The sequence below is a fragment of the Taudactylus pleione genome, unplaced genomic scaffold (assembly GCF_031769625.1).
Source record: "Taudactylus pleione unplaced genomic scaffold, aTauple2 ptg000642l, whole genome shotgun sequence".
Classification (NCBI taxonomy): domain Eukaryota; kingdom Metazoa; phylum Chordata; class Amphibia; order Anura; family Myobatrachidae; genus Taudactylus; species Taudactylus pleione.
The window spans coordinates 710,477-726,995 of record NW_028285044.1 but is presented as its reverse complement, the minus strand read 5'-3'; the positions used below and the strand labels follow the sequence as shown (position 1 = coordinate 726,995).

Below are 16,519 nucleotides of genomic sequence, written 5' to 3'. Positions count from 1 at the left end.
AAGGGACAGGCGAACCTCCGGGGTGAGCACAATCGTCTGGAACTTCAGAGACTGAGGCAGCCCGTTCCACTTGGACAGGATCAGGTGCTGCAGAGGTCTAGAGTGAAACTGGGCGTATTCCACCATGTCGAACACCGACACCATGGAGCCCAGTAACCTCATCGCCGAGTGTAAGGACACCCGGCGGCTGTGCAGACAACTGCGCACCCTTGACTGTAAAGCAGAGATCTTGTCCTCCGTCACGAAGATCCTTTGCTGTCCCGAGTCCAATAAGGCTCCAAGATGCAGAATCCTCCGAGACGGGATTAGAGTGGACTTCTGCCAGTTAATTAGCCAGCCGTGCCGTTGCAGCAGTGCAATGGTCAGGTCCAAGTGGTGTAACAGGAGCTCTGGAGATCCTGCCACCAATAACAGGTCGTCCAAGTACGGCAACATGCGGACTCCTTGCAGCCGCAGAGAAGCCGCCATGACCGCCATAGCGTCCTGTATGTCCAATGACACCATGTAGTCCCCAGGTTCCAGCGCCAGAATGATGGACCGTAGGGTCTCCATCCGAAACTTCGGGACCCGCAAAGACTTGTTGAGTGCTTTGAGGTTGAGAATCGGACGATATGACCCATTGGGTTTCTGTACCAAAAATAGATTTGAATAGAAACCCTGGCCCCTCTGGGAGAATGGAACAGGCACTATAACTCCAGCCTGGAGCATAGTGTGCAATACCTTCCGCAGCTCCGTAGCCTTGTTCCGGTCTGATGGTAGACCCGTGGTGAAGAATCGAGCCGGGGGTCTGTGCCGGAAGGAGAGGGCGTACCCGTGAGAGACCACCTCCAGAACCCAAGTGTCTGTCGTAGTGAACGACCAACACCGGGAGAACTGCAGCAGGCGGCCTCCCACCCTGGGATCCCCCAAGGGGAGACCCGGACCGTCAGGCCGCAGGCTTGTCATCTGGCTTGGGGGCCGGACGTCTGGTACTCCATGCCTGTTTCCGGGGCTTGACCGATTTCTTAGGGCCAGCCTGTCGAGGAAACGACTGTGGTTTGGGCCTGCCCTGGGCCCTAGATGACCGAAAGGACGATGGTCCAGAACCAGAAGGAGCAGCGGCCGACGGGAGACAAGCAGATTTGGCTGCCGCCAGCGTGGCCACAATCTTATCCAGATCCGGACCGAAGAGAACTTCTCCGGTAAACGGCAACGCTTCCAGACCTTTCTTGGATCTGCGTCCGCCTTCCAGGATCGCAGCCACCAGGTGCGACGAGCAGCTACCGCTGCTGAAGAAATTCTAGACACCAGAGTACTAATGTCTAGAGCCGCCTCGTTGATGTAGGTGGCCGAATCACGGAGATTGCCAATCAACTCCGCTTGTTCGGCCGGACAGTCGGATTCAAAAGAAGCCTCTAATGAATCCGCCCAGCGCTCCATCGCTCTGGCAACCCAGCAAATGGCCATAGCCGGCCGTGCTGCCCCCCCTGCAAGGGAATAAGCGGACTTCAGGCAGATTTCTACCTTGCGGTCCGTAGCATCCTTAAGGGAGGACATGGATGGCATCGGCAATGTGGCACTACGGACAAGACGGGTCACGTGAGAATCCACCTGTGGAGGGGATTCCCACTTAGCAAAATAATTATCCGCGAACGGATAAGCCACCGCCAGGCGTCTCTGCGGCTGGTATCTTTTGCCAGGTTGTTTCCACGCCTCCTCTAAATGGTCCACCAACTGACCCGAAAGAGGAAAGACTGTGGCATCGCCCTTCACATCTTTGAAAAAGGCATACTTAGATTTAGCCGCTGGGGGAACTTCGTCCTCAATCACCAAGGCTGTGCGGACTGCCCGAATAAGTCCAGGAATATATACTTTGGACTTAGCATCAGCGTCCTTAGTATGGAAAGGTTCCTGATCGTAAGGATCCAGAATCTCCCCATCATCAGACGTCCCTTCGTCATCCTCATAAGGAGCGGACAGAGACGCCACCGGCCTTTTATGAGGCCGCATCACAGACTCCCCTTGCAATACATCCGACAAGTGCTGTAAAGAACTCGTCAGGGAGTTAACCCACGCTGGCTCCTGAGAACCCGGGAGCGGGGAAATAGGGAGATTGTGGGGTACCACCAATTGTCGTGGGAACCCCTGCATGGGTGACGACACCACAGACTGCTGGGACAAACCCATCGGAGTAAACGCGGGCTGCGGAGCTAACTGGCCCACTAAAGCTGTTAACGCCTGAGCGAAACAAGCCCAGGGCGGCTCCTGTACCGGTGCTGTAACCGTAATAGGCCGCGCCATGGACAACACTGCCGGCAAAGGCCCTCCGCGCTACCCTCCCCCTCCGCTAACGGTACTTTGCACGTGGTACACTGTAGCCGGAGGGGAAAATCACTTTCAGACATGATGGCACCACGTATGTGACCTCTCTCACCAATTAAGTATTAAATAGGCGAGAGACCACCCTGCAGCACCGCACCGCAAGGGCTTTAGCAGAAAGAACAGGGACAGTAATAAAGCTGACAGTTTAGTGAAGAATAGTTACAGGCAGCGCTAGCACAGTCACATACAATGCAGAGAAATAACAATTCCTGCACTAACAGCGCTGATCACTCAACTACACAGACACAGGGCCTGGTAGGACACAGCGCTGCATACACAGACCTGAGCCACAGCGGAGGAGAGGTATGCGGGGGGACCCAGACCACGATGCTTCCTTCCAGACTTCCAGCAGCGGTCACCATGCGTTGCAGAGAAGATGGCCGCCGAGGAGCAGAGAGAAGCTGGCCTGGGGGAGGAGCGCTGACACAGGACCAGTCAGCACAGTGCAGAGAGGGCTGTGTGCAGCGGGGGAGGCGCCGGCTGTGAGACAGGGAAGGCGCGCTCCCCTGGCATGCATTTAACCCCTGGGACGCCGCAGCGCTACCGCTCTGCTGCGGTCCGCTGTCCCAGGGGGTAGTGGAAGCGCAGGTTGGTCGCCTGGCTCCACGCTGCAGCCAGTCCCCAGGGAGCCCCCTGCCTGGGGACTTAGGACCATGTGATCAGCGGGGACCCACCGCGGGACCCCGCTGCTTACCTCTGTCCCCCTTGAATCCGGCCATGGTCCGGAGCATCTGGGGTCACCGCTAGCTGTGACCCCAGACGCCCACCAGCATCCCCGGATCAGTACCGGCGTTCTGGTACCGGCGGGGTGTAGGGAAGACAGCATGGACGTCAGGACTGACTGTCCATGCTGTTCATCCAGATGTGCAGCCACAGCTGCATGAAGAAAAAGCTTCAGGGGCTCTTCTAGCCCCCACTCCAACAGGTGCACCCGACTCCGGCCGGGCACCAAACTAAACTGAGGTGCCTTGGCCCGGGGGCGGGGTATAGGAGGGGGACCTAGTGCATCCTGGGAGGCTGAAAGCTTAACTCTTTGGTGCCCTGCGACTGACGTCACACCTATACCCCAAGGTATCCTGTGGATACCCTATGGACCCTGAAGTAGAAAAAAAATTTAGCGCCCAACACGTGGAAGTCTATTGCCCATCACTGTTCTAAAACTGCATATATCCATGATATCAGTTTCGAGAGGACATTCAAGAGAAGACAGAGTTCCCGAATTTGTGGGACTCAAGGAGATCTACATGAGGAAAATCCAGGGTCACCTGCAGGTGGCGCGGTGTCACGAGCTGCATCGTCACAGTTTCTCCCCAGCTGCAAAATGCAGCAATTTGGAGTGCGGTAGGGCAACAAAGACGTGGATTCAAAGCGAATTGTGTCATCAAGATTCAATGCAGAAGTAGATGGGTTGTGGGAGGGTTGTTGTGGGAGGGTTGTCTGCTCTCCCGGATCCCAGGAGAACTCCCCAGAATATGTGAGCATCCCAGATATTCCAGGGAAGAAGGAGCAGCAAACCTACTAACAGGAAGTGGCAGCTCAATGTGGTGGGTCCCACACCCATTCCTGGCTGTCAATGAATGCCTTACAGCTCAAAGGGAACAATATGCATAGCTTATTGGGGAAGTATAGATAGACATTTTGGTGAAGTATAAGCTTTTCCACTGAGCAAAGACAATATTGTGCTATAAGAACTAGTAATTCCAGGGAAGCCCAGGCTGTGGACAGGCAGGTACAGTATAGGCCGTACCTAACCAAGGCGGACATGTTCCTACATTTCAGGTTTTGACTAGTTTTAAGATTACCAGAACACCGATTTTCTCTTCCAGGACAAATTTGTACTGTACAAATCTTAACATAGAACGACAGATGCCGTAGTTCTCACATTTCTGTCCATCGTCAGTCCCTTCATCATTCCAAAGCATTTCCGCACTTATGATACAGCCTTCGTACCCTGTCACATAACTAACCACCACCCAAAGAGAGGTTCACTGTGTTAATTGCACATATACAGAATGACATGCTTTGAGGGAATGAACATTATCTGTATGTCACACAGGTTTGGACATGCTCCTTAAAATTTTGTGTTGTTAGCCCAGATGCAGAAGCAGAATTATGGAGTGTGTCATAGTGGATTTATGATATCATCCTCTTGGCAATCCTTGCCTTCTCCCACTCTGATGCATGTTTCACGCAGACACACCCGGGCGACTGCCAGATACAGAAACCTGTCTTTCTTAGCTTATATAAAACCAGAAGTGTTTACATTTCAAAAATATCTTGATATTTTTCCAGCCAGCTCGTAACAATACATACAGGACTCATTCCAGACTATAGGAAATATTAATAATAAAATATTCCACGGGTCTTTTCTTTAGCCTGAAGTCATTTTTCTCATCCCAGAGAGTATCAAGACCTACTCCCTATTACTTGAAAACATGGTATTCTGCTAATTTCACACTCACATTACTTATGCATGTAATGATGTGTTGTAACCCATAACAGCCAATTATACTGAAGATTTAAGCGGTTCTGTGTAGTCAGACCAATTTACCCTAATAACTAGTTATTATGGGAGAAGTAGATGTTCAACTTGCATGGTGTTCTTTCTTTTTCCCTTTTTTATAAACATATATGTGGTAATGTGTTGGAAATCTGTTGTGTATGCAAAACATGATCAACAGCAGGAAACAGAACAAGCTTTAGAGACTCCTGCACCACACAGTAACACCAGCAGCACATATCACACCCGAGGCTTCCTTATGCTGCTGCTGTCCCCAGCAAAGACCTGGGCAGAGCCGTAACTAGACTTATTGGTGCCCTGTGCCAGAAAGAGTATTGGCACCCCCCCCCCCCTATTTTTTTTAAATAGGGACACAACGCACCCAAAAAAGGGAAACGGCCTCATGGGGAAGGCCCAGAGAGGTAGGGGAGGCCAGGAGATGCTGGGGATGAAATAAGAGGAAGCTACAACTGAGAATGATAATAAACAGAAAATTGACAAGCCTGAACAGCGCCCTGTGCCATGGCACAGGCCGCACTACCCTAGTTATGGCCCTGGGTTATGATAAAGGGAACCTTTTAAAATAATTTTCTTAAAACTAAGAATCCCAACAATACGGGTTGTAGTTCCAATAATTGCTCTACTTTATCTAGCACCTAAAAAGAAGTGAGGGAGCATTTGTATGTCATATTAAGAGTCCTAATTAAAGGAGAAGAGCAAAAAAAAAAAAAAAGTTCTGTTGAAAACCTGGATCCTTACTGCTTTTTGCTACACAGTACACCAGCAAAGACAAAATTGTGTTTCAAATCCTGCGAAAGAGCTCACAACTTGGCACATATCAGACATGTGGAAAGCACCAGATATAGAGTACATAGAGTATCTTATTACTAGCTTCGTCATCTAAATAACACAGTCAAGCTGGCTACACACATAGCGAACGACAGATCGGGTAAAAAATGACCAAATCGTGAGTCCCCGCTCACGATCACGATGCGATGTGCGACCTGCGGGGGTGCGCATCACATCTTCAGATCTGCCATGCTGTAGGGCAGATCTGACGATCTAGACTCAAATGCACTGTGAAAAAGTCTGGCTGCAGGAGATCGGGATGAAGATTGGACGAAGATTGGACAGCATATCGTGTGCAGAGCTGCCAGGAGAGTTTCAAGGGAAATCTGACACATCGTCAGAACGGGAGTATAGTCGGTATTGTGTGGCCAGCTTCAGACTTTAAGGAGGGGAAAGAATAAAATATGTATTCAAAAAAAAGTTTAGTAGAAATTGAATAATCACATTTTTATTTGCATTTCCTTCAAACCGCACACTATTTGTACTCAATTGTTCAAATAGTTCAGTATATTTGATCGGCCAGCATTCACCTGTCCTTATAACCCAGTTATCAACCAGGACCGCAAGAGCAATGTGCTGCCAGTTCACGGGATGGATGGACTAAAATTTGGCTAGAACCCTATTTTGATAGTTATGCAGCTGCTACCACATCGAATACTTCAACCTGTTGCCAGCACAGGGAACATGTACATTGGTTCAAAATGCTGGCTGCAGACATGATACCACAGCTACAAGTGAATGGACAGGCCCCACTAGTCTAGCTAGCTACACACAAAGGGAGGAATTCAGTTAGCCGCACTAGCGGCTATATACCTCCGGACTAGCTGAATTTTTGTTAGCAGCCCCATACAGCTGCGTATAAAAATCTACGAGTCCGGGGCAAGATCAGATTGCAAGGGAGTGAGTTGCGTTGCCGGCGTTTCCACGCTGTTGCAACGGCAACTCGCCCCATCACAGCTATTTGAATTGACGCAGATGACATCACTCCATGTGAACTCGAATCTACCAAAAGCTGGCCTTACACTGAATGATAATTGTCAAGGTCAGCCGATGAAACAAATATTCTAAGTTATTATTGTGCAGTGTATGGACCTGAAAGATAATCATTCGCTACCTGAAAGCAGCTGAAAAACACTCAGTATTGTTTGATTATAAAACTTGACAATCCTTTCAGTGATCATCCATTCGACTACAATTAGTGAACAGAGATCTCCTCCATACATCTTGAAGTATATGGAGGCGCTCTGATTATCCATGGTGGCTGCACTTTTGCCTAGTCCATGGGTTCTCAAACTTTTTGAATCACGGCACCCTAGAGTATCAGCATTTTTACCAAGGCACCCCTGGGCCAAAAGTTAAGAAATTCTGCAAAAATGAAATGTAATAAATTGCGCTTATATGTCACCCTTCGGTTCCGTTATGTGGTGATTGACAGGGCTGCGCTTCTTTTTGTCCACATATTATTTGATAGGAAAAACCAGTGCTAATGACTGCCAATCACACTGACTAAAAATAATTTGGTACTGGACCACCAACCCGAGGCACCCCTGTAAGTGCCTTGAGGCACCCCAGGGTGCCACGGCACACAGTTTGGGAACCACTGTCTACGGCCAGCTAATGACAGGACTTGTAGTGTGCCATTAAGCTGAATCAGGAACCCCATTCTGCTTGTGCAGTCATTAGCTAACTGCACTTATCAGCTACAACATGCTCTGGTTGTTTCAACTTAGCACCAAATAGTCAGAACAGTCCAATTTGGTCATGTGGTTAACAATGCAGACCTATATCCAGTGTGGTACTCAGGAAAACAACATCATCTGCTTGTGTGTGGGCAGTTTAGAGAGAACTTGTCACTTTTGCAATTGTAATATATCAAATAATGATGGGTACACACTATATGATATATATTGTCCACGATGATTTGGAACAATGATCATATAGTGTGTACCCTGAAAACCACCCAGTTCATTGTAAGGTGAATTGGGGGGATGGTCGCATCTTCCCATCGTATGTGCTGCACATCAGATGAGACGATGCCACGGATGATGCGGTATAGTTATATTAAACGTGCAACAAACAGGGCCGTAGCTAGTGTAGTGCGGCGGTGCCATCGCACAGGGCACCACAGGTCAGGGGGCGCTGTTTGGCCCTGTCAAATTTCTATTTATTATCATTCTCATTTGTAGCTTCCTCTAATTTCATCCCCCGCATCTCCTGGCCTCTCCTATCTCTTCCCTGGCCCTTCCTCATGAGGCCATTTCCCTTTTTTGGGTGCATTATGTCCCTTTGAAAAATGAGGGGGACGCCAATGCTCTTTCTGGCACAGGGCACCAAAAAGTCTAGTTATGGCTCTGGCAACAATTATATACTTCGTACTGTCGTACAGCGATGTCATAAAGCAAAGCTTAATAGACTCATTTATTAATGTAACAATTGTAGATAAAATTGTGTATTCATTTGATAAAAAAATGTCCAATAACAAAGTAACCTATTTCCACATATTTGAAGTGACTTTAGCTGGTCACATGCACAACCAACAAATGGCCAGATCTACGAAACTTGGTCTCATGTACCAAACAAGCAAAGTATGGTATCAGCATTACCCAGGTACCCGGCAGGCGCGTGTCATGCGACGATAACCCAGAAGTGTCGTACCCGGAAGCCCGCAGTAATCCACCACAGCCGGCGCATCTGCAGCTGTAACAAGGGACAGGAAGGAGAAGACGCCATACAGCAAGCTCCGCATCCGAGCAATTTGAGGCAAGGAATATCTGAACAGCAGGCCCCTGGGCAGATTGAGGTCCTCCCTAAACAGGTACGCTGTCTGCAGCATCTCTTGAAAGGCAGGAAAGCCAACCCTCCACACTGCCAATTACAGTGCACATACATCACAAACTGAGGTAACTTAATCTGCACACTCATATAAAGACCAGCATTAGAATAGAACTGAACTCCTAGCAGCACAGCGTATTACCATTCTTCAACTAGTTTACGAGAACTGCACACAGTTTATCAAAATACTGACTGCTGTGAACCACTATCTGTGGACAACTATTCACAAATTGTTCATTTTGCATACTCATTGTTTCAAGTTTTATTGCTTTATTGTGTAATTTACTGCCTGTATCTACCCCCAACTGTATTATGTCTATTGTACAAGGACATGTGTACTCATCCCCCTGCATGCATTGTATGTCAACAGGTTAACACTGTGATTAACCAATAAAATAATTTTCTCTATCCATTAGCCCTTCTTACCTAATTTACTACCACACACATACGAAAACAATATATATATATATATATATATATATATATATAAAAAGGGCACTCACCAGGTAAATCACACCTTTATTTGTAACTCACTTAAAATGTCATAACAGTCGAAGTTTCGGTCCCCACAGGAACCGTCACCAGGACAATGGCACAAGGTGCAAACAGGTCAGAGTATCACCACATTAGCCCTTTTTCTATTTTTCTATAATTTGTAGATACCTGTGGGATTCATGAGGAGCACCATCGCAATACCAACCTATATTTAGCTTTGAGTGCGGACTTACACAGTTCTATATATTATATATATATATATATATATATATATACACACACAGGCTGAGCACAATAACGCTCGTAATTATCACTGGAGTATGCAAAAGAGAGTACAGCTATGTGTAGATGTCCATTGTTTATATAACCTCGGTCAAAAACTGTAAATGTAATTTATCCTTTCCTTTCCAATAAATTACCCCTTGGTCTCTATATTATTGCATACGGATGTGTCCTCATACATCTAGCCTCCTTGTGCGTTAAACAGGCCTTCTAGTCGCGCCATTCTGTGGCGTGGCACCGTGCATCTTTTTACCTTCAAATGCATGGATAGATGTATGTGGACCCATCTGTAGGTGGATATTGACAGGAAACTGCAGCACATGTCCCATTTATGCTGCCGACATGAAGAATACACTCCACAAATCACTCCTACAGTACCAGCCCCCATGTCCAGTTTACAACTCACCAGCCGGTTGTTCTCGAAGACATTTTCTTTGGAAAGGGAATCAAAGTCTCTAAGGATGAAATGAGAGAGGTACACATGAGTGTCAGCAGGAGGAGGATGAAAGCTGGGATTGTATAGCTCAGAGCAGCATGTGTGTCTGTTACAGCGCACAAAGCCACTTTTATTAATGTTAAACTCATAGACAGGTGGGCATTACAGCAGCTGTGTACTGCTACAGACATATAGACACATGCTGGCAGGCTAGGGAGGGGGAACATTTTCAAATTCCCCTCACAAAAATATGATACTCTCTAAACTGCCAAAAAGAACCGGAACACACTCTCAACCATATACTGCAAAGCCCTACTGTGCTTGGGGATACCATCAATATCCTGACCGCGGGGATTCTGGCGGTCAGAATGCCAGCGCCGTAATCCCAATACCTATCATAATCCCGGTGCCGCCATCCTGAAGGTAAGTAGTGGGGTTGGGTTAGGCACTAAGGTGGGAGAGGGTTAGGTTTAGGGTGCAGGAAGGGGGAGTTTAGGTTCAGGCATCGGGGAGTGAGGGTTAGGGGGAGGGTTAGGATACCGACAAACAGGTGTCGGTATTGTAACCCGGTCGGGATGCCGGCGTCGGGATTCTGACCGCTGGGTTCCTGAGCGCCGGCATCCCATACCCATCCCCTGTGCTTGCATTGAGTAAGCAGTAACACAAACCACATTGCCATGCAAAGTGTAACAATAAATACATGATTGTACAAGTATAGTATGTTTACAGCAATAAATATGTGAAATTGAATGCAGTGAGTACAGTACATCATCACTTCCCAGTAACTCATGAGTATGAATCAGAGGCACACCAGTCTGTCTCATGCCCTAGGTCAATTAATAGGAATTCTTAAGAAAATAAAAATGCAGAAATGTAACCCATAAAAAAGAAACATGCAATTAAGGTCTGTAGCAATTTATGAGTAAAACGTGGACAATAAAATACTTAATGAAAATGCCTTTATGTGAACAAATGCATTTAAATAAAATAAGCAATTATATTTTAAAATGTCATTATTTCATTAAAGCCATTAAAATATGAATAACCACTAAATAGTATAATTTAACACACATCAAGATATTTAACCCTTACGTAGGAAAACATCAGAAGAGCATCACATTACCAATACAGGGTTAAAATATGTCTGATAAAGTTATATTGAAGTTGCAGGTCCCAGTGCTCCTACTATGACATCTGATAGGACTATTCTGGTTTCTCATAGTAGATGGCAAGCTCTTGGACCCAGGAAGGGGGTGGTACTCACATGAGATCGGGTCTGTGGTGGTGGATAAGAGCGCAAAAGGCCAGCCCATCACGGAAAGAGGAGCTCAGGTCAGAAATCCGGACGTCGTGGTACCCCTGGCATTGCAGGGAGCACCAAAGCTGGAGGGTCCTGGAGGCAGACATCATTGTAAGGGCCAGCGCAGGACTCGGGCGCAGGGAGAGTGAGCCGCGCAAGGTGACAGGGGAGGTCAGGGTGAGGGGGACAGCTTCATCTGATCACTGGCACCCAGCAATGATGGGCAGACACAGTGCTATCTATGAGGTTGGGGCCTAGCAGTGAGGAGGGTGTACAACAGCGGCCGAGTCACAGTGTGGGCTTGCCGGTTCCTGGGCGTCCGGTGTCTGTGTTCCAGGGTCGGGTATCTCAGGATTTCTCCCCAGGTCTCTATCGGTCGTTCTCTGCCGGGCGGTGTCTGTCTCTGTGCTGCCCCCGCCTACAGCTCCTCCTCCTCCTGCACCGAGATAGGGGGAGTAACCTGATCTCTCTCCAATCTACAGTAGTCAGTGTACATTACACACTAGTACGCCACACTAACTACACAATCTTCTGTACAGTGTACACACGACACTACACAATCCGCTGTACAGTCAGTGTACACAAACAACTCTACACAATCCGCTGTACAGTCAGTGTACACAAACAACTCTACACAATCTGCTGTACAGTCAGTGTACACAAACAACACTACACAATCCGCTGTAGTCAGCGTACATACACACACAACGATATACAATCCGTTGCACAGTCTGTGTACAGAAACTACACAACCCGTTGTACAGTTAGTGAACACCCACAGCACTTCTGAGTCCACTGAACACAACAATGAATTTATTTGCTGTACATAGGGCTCATGAAGCATATCTGATTCTTGAAAAAAAGGACATTGCCATTTCTGAGGTTTTTAAAGCTGGGTACACACTGGACAATGTGTGTACCCAGCAACGGCAGATGCAACTGCACAATATAGCCGGCGGTCCGTACACACTACACGTTCTGGTGTACGACCGCCCGATATATCGTTCCCTCGCTGCATCCAGAAGCATGGTGTGAGCCGTCAGTTCTTCTGATATGCCGTGCATGTACAGCAGATCAGGCGATACGACGAACAACGCACATGAGTGTGCAATCATCTGTACACACTGAGCGATGTGGTCCATATATCGTTCCGATCCGCATCGGAACGATCTATCGCTTTAGTGTGTACCCAGCTTAAGTCATATTGATCTGATGTCAATCTCTCAGGTTTAAAAATAAAATTTCTAATATTCGCATTGTCCTTAAGAAGGAGCACAATAAAAGTTTTGGACTCTCAAAGATCTGGCGCAGCCGCATTATATACACAATGTCTGTGGTATTATTATGACCTTTTGGTTTTTACATTAGATCAGGAGTTATCTAGGTTGTGGTTCCCAAACTGTCTTGAATCATGGCTCCCTAGCGCAGTGGTTCCCAAACTGTGTGCCTTGGCATCCTGGGGTGCCTCGGGACACTTGCAGGGGTGCCTCAGGTTAGTGGTCCAGCACCAAATCAAATTCTTTATGGTCAATGTAATGTAAATATGTTTGCAAACAGAAGCACAAACCTGTCCACCTCTATATAACCAAACCTAAGGATTACAGGTAAGCACAATTTATTGTACTTCACTCTACTACTTCACTACATTTTTTCTGAATTTCTCAATAACAAAACTTTTGGTTTAGGGGTGCAGTGAAAACAATGCTGATACTCTAGGGCGCCATGATTCAGAAAAGTTTGGGAACCACTGCCCTAGCGTATAAGCATTTTTTATGGCACCGCTAGGCCAAACATTCTTAGGGAGAAATACAGAAAAAAATTAAATTAAATAAATTGTGCTTACCTGCAGTGACTGAACTAGTACTTTGGAGCCCCCACTGCAAACTAGGGATTTTTTTTTGTGCAAGGCGATGGTGTGGCTTCTCAGTACACATGGGGGCATATTTACTAAAGGGTGTGTTTTTAGAAGTGGAGATGTTGCCCATAGCAACCAATCAGATTTTACTTAACATTGATCTAGCACCTTCTAGAAGATAATAGCTAGAATCTGGTTGGTTGCTATGGGCAACATCTCCACTTCTAAAAACCCGCACTTTAGTAAATTTACCCCATGGTATCAGTATTATGGGAATAGTGCAGCACTCATTGTATAAGTGCTGGTTGCCTGTGTCATTGCTCTAGTCACAGGATCACATACTGGATGCATTGCAGTGCCCACCATGTAATGCAGAGAGCATCGCATTGACTGCCAGATAATGCAGATAGCATCGCAGTGAGCACCATATAATCCAGAGAGTGCCACAGTTGTTAGTGTAATGTTAGTCTTTTGTTTTTAATGCCATCTAGGGGCAAGGCTGCCATAACAAATTATGGGACCCGGGACTGACACAATGTGCATTGGCAGTAATAGTGGACGGGCCCCCGCTGTTCTGCCAGTGTCCGGACCCGGTACTACAGTTCCGGCAATCCCCCCCTGATGGAGGCCCTGTCTTGGGGTGCCATGTAAGTGTTTACAAAGTGCATCTACCTGTGTTGGGGTGTGGTCTGTTTACCTTTGTTTGCACAACATGGCCATTTGGAACTAGCATGTAATGTTTGTCATTATTGGATGCCTTTGAAACAGCAGTGAGAGCCATAAAATACAGGGAGCGTCGCATTGCCCGCCATATAATGCAGAGCGCATTGCAGTGACCGTCATATAATGCAGAGGCCGTTGCACTGACTGTCATATAATGCAGAGGGCGTCGCAGAGACCGCCAAATAATACAGACCATCAGTGCCCACAATATAATGCAAACAGCATCACAATGCCTGCCATATAATGCAGAGAGCATCGCAGTGACCACCATATAATACAGAGACCATCAATGCCTGCCATAAAATGCAGAGAGCTTTACACTGGCATATAATGTAGACAGTGTCGCTGTGCTTAGCATATAATTTAGCGGGCATGGCAGTGCCTGCCATATAATGCAGAGGGCAACGGATGTTCTCATAAACTCCTGAAAGGTTATAGGGCCTGATTCAGTACCAAACGCAAGTGCAACTGCGGATGCACATCGATCAATTGTTTGCCATCGTGCATGCGTATAGGCAACACTGCGCGTGCGCAGCAATTGCACTGTGACTGCAGACGCACAGAGGAGTTTATCGTAAAGTGAGTGATAGGCTGTCAACGTTTGGGGGTGGCGACGGTGCTGTCAGAAGAACGCAGGCATGTCTGTCCGTTTGAACGCCATATTATAGGCGTGCATAAATTAGCCACTGCTATTGCATACACAGCATGACAGCTGGTGTAAATGCTGTGTGACTGGCCGATGTGCGTTGATGATACTGATGTTTACGCAGTGAAATTGGATGATATGAGAAAGCAGCAGTGGGCGTCTTTATGTCGGCTGAGCTTTGGCAAGCAGTAGCATATTTCCGCAGCTGCATTCTGTGCAAAAATCGCAGCTGCGATCGCAATTGTAATCCGTCCTGAATCAGGCCCCTAGTGGTGTATAAATCATATTAATAAAACTGCTAGGTTGATTTGTAGTTAGTGTTATATGGCTTCCAATAGTGGAGTTAGCAAACCATAATATATTGCACAATGTATCACCCCGTGGGTTACACTAACATTGTACAATGTTGCTATTTATAAGTAATGGGGCCCATTCATCTGCGATGTATTGCTCCAATTTCCATTTCTGCCGGGTTTGCGGAATCGCGGAAATTCTTGATTCACTGATCCCGACCAAAAATGATTGCGATGGGCGAGTCGAGGATTTATAACAAGCTGTTTTTCCCCAATCCGCCGGTAGATCGCTAAACTTTTTATGTCCGAAGATTCACATTTTTTATCGCTGATCCAATCGTCAGAACTGGGAATCAGGTCGTAGATGTATGGCCCGTATTAATCGATCCAGCACTAATATCCTACTATCGCTGCACAGATCTTGTTATTCCAGCAGCTCAAAGTATTTATATTGGTGAAAGCAGGTCTTCAAAGGAGACTGAGGGCAGCCGAAAGGATGTATCATGTATAAGAATAATTGGTGTACCGAGGAAACACAAGTATCATCAATCTTCTAAAGATCCCTTTTTGAAAGATTGTATATACAGCATGTCCCTTAGGATAAGCAAAACATATGAAGAGGTCCTACATGCATATTAAGGGGTCTATTTACTAAGCAGTGTTAGGAGCAGTGGTGTAACTAGGGCAGGGCGAGCGGGGCACGTGCCGTGGGACCGGCGTCGCGGGTGGGGGGCGCCACCGGCTACGGTACCGGCCCGTCCTAGTTACCCAGTGTAGTGCCGACCGCAGTGAGTGCAGTCAGCACTACACATTTACACAGGACCGGCTCTAGGCTTCCCAGCGCCGGTCCTGTACTGCACAGCCGAGCCCCTTCCCTCCCTCTGAGCGCTTGCCCTATAGCACCAGGAGGAGGGTGGGAGGCGAACGGGCTCAGGCTGTGCTAACACACATCACCGCCGCGCGGCGGCGATGTGTGTGTTAATCAGCAACCAATGATAGTCAGACAACTCTCATTGGCTGCTGCTGCTGCACACACATCTCCGCCAGTGCTGGCGGAGATGTGTGTGTGTTAAACAGCAGCCAATGAGAGTTAAACAGACTCTCATAGATTTCAGCAGGAGCGTGAAATCAGGTACGTTTTATTTTATTTTTTTGCTATGTATTTGGGAGGGGGGGGGCACCTCTACTGGGGGCAGTAATCGGGGGGACTACTACTGAGGGCAGTAATCAGTGGGACTACTACTGGGCTCAAAAATTGGGGGCACCACTGGGGGGGAACCTCTACTGGGGGCACTAATTGGGGGGACTACGACTGGAGGCACCACTGGGGGGGACCTCTACGGTATACAATCGGGAAACCGACTGCCTTAATACTGACTGTCATATCCCGGCGAGGGTGAAATGCCGGGCTTCTATATTTAGTCACCTGTCATTTCCCCGACGCAGGGAGACAGGCACCCGGCATCCCGATCGAAGGGATGCAGGGCGCCGCGAGCGGACAGCCGCAGGGGGGGAGGGTTAGGTTTAGGGCACCCAGCGGGGACTTAGGGTTAGGCACCCCTGCGGGAGGGTTAGGGCTAGGCTAGGGGGAGGGAGGGTTAGGCACCTCCGGGGGGGGACTTAGGTTTACGCAGCGGGGAAGGGGGGGTTAGGGTTAGGCACTTAGAGGGGGGATAGGGTTAGGCACCCCTAAGGAGGGTTAGGGTAGGTTAGTTTATACTTACCTTAGGGACCATCGGGATTTCCAGTGCTGTCAGGCTTCCGCTGCCGTGCTCTGCTGATCTGTCGGGCTGCCGCTGCCGGGAATCGAACTGCCGGCTATGCGGCAGCCGAGATTCCATACCGATTCCACCTCTACTGGGGGCACTAATCTGGGGGACTACTACTGGGGACAGTAATTGGGGGAACCTCTACTAGGGGCACCAATTGGGGGGGGACTACTACTGG

General features: G+C 47.9%; 2 protein-coding genes across 8 annotated transcripts in view; one reads left to right on the top strand and one right to left on the bottom strand.

Annotated features, from left to right (window-relative positions):
* Window positions 1-16,519, bottom strand: part of MICALL1 (MICAL like 1) — a 202,886-nt gene that overhangs the window by 37,223 nt on the left and 149,144 nt on the right. For 2 of the 4 annotated variants that reach the window (XM_088455095.1, XM_088455097.1), the window contains exons 1-2: window positions 11,020-11,520; window positions 9,726-9,774 (exon numbers count right to left, since the gene is read on the bottom strand). The exons of 1 other annotated variant lie outside the window; for it this stretch is intronic. In XM_088455095.1, coding sequence (XP_088311221.1) covers window positions 9,726-9,774; window positions 11,020-11,165 — 195 coding nt within the window. In that variant the 5' untranslated portion in view covers window positions 11,166-11,520. Of the gene's footprint in view, window positions 1-9,725; window positions 9,775-11,019; window positions 11,522-16,519 lie in introns of those variants that run through there. One more of the 4 variants, XM_088455096.1, reaches the window with a different exon arrangement.
* Window positions 10,087-16,519, top strand: part of LOC148478988 (speedy protein 1-A-like) — a 38,073-nt gene continuing 31,640 nt past the window's right edge. For 3 of the 4 annotated variants that reach the window (XM_088455102.1, XM_088455100.1, XM_088455099.1), the window contains exon 1: window positions 11,069-11,214. The gene's annotated coding sequence lies outside the window, so the exon portion shown is untranslated. Of the gene's footprint in view, window positions 10,179-11,068; window positions 11,215-16,519 lie in introns of those variants that run through there. The other variant, XM_088455101.1, reaches the window with a different exon arrangement.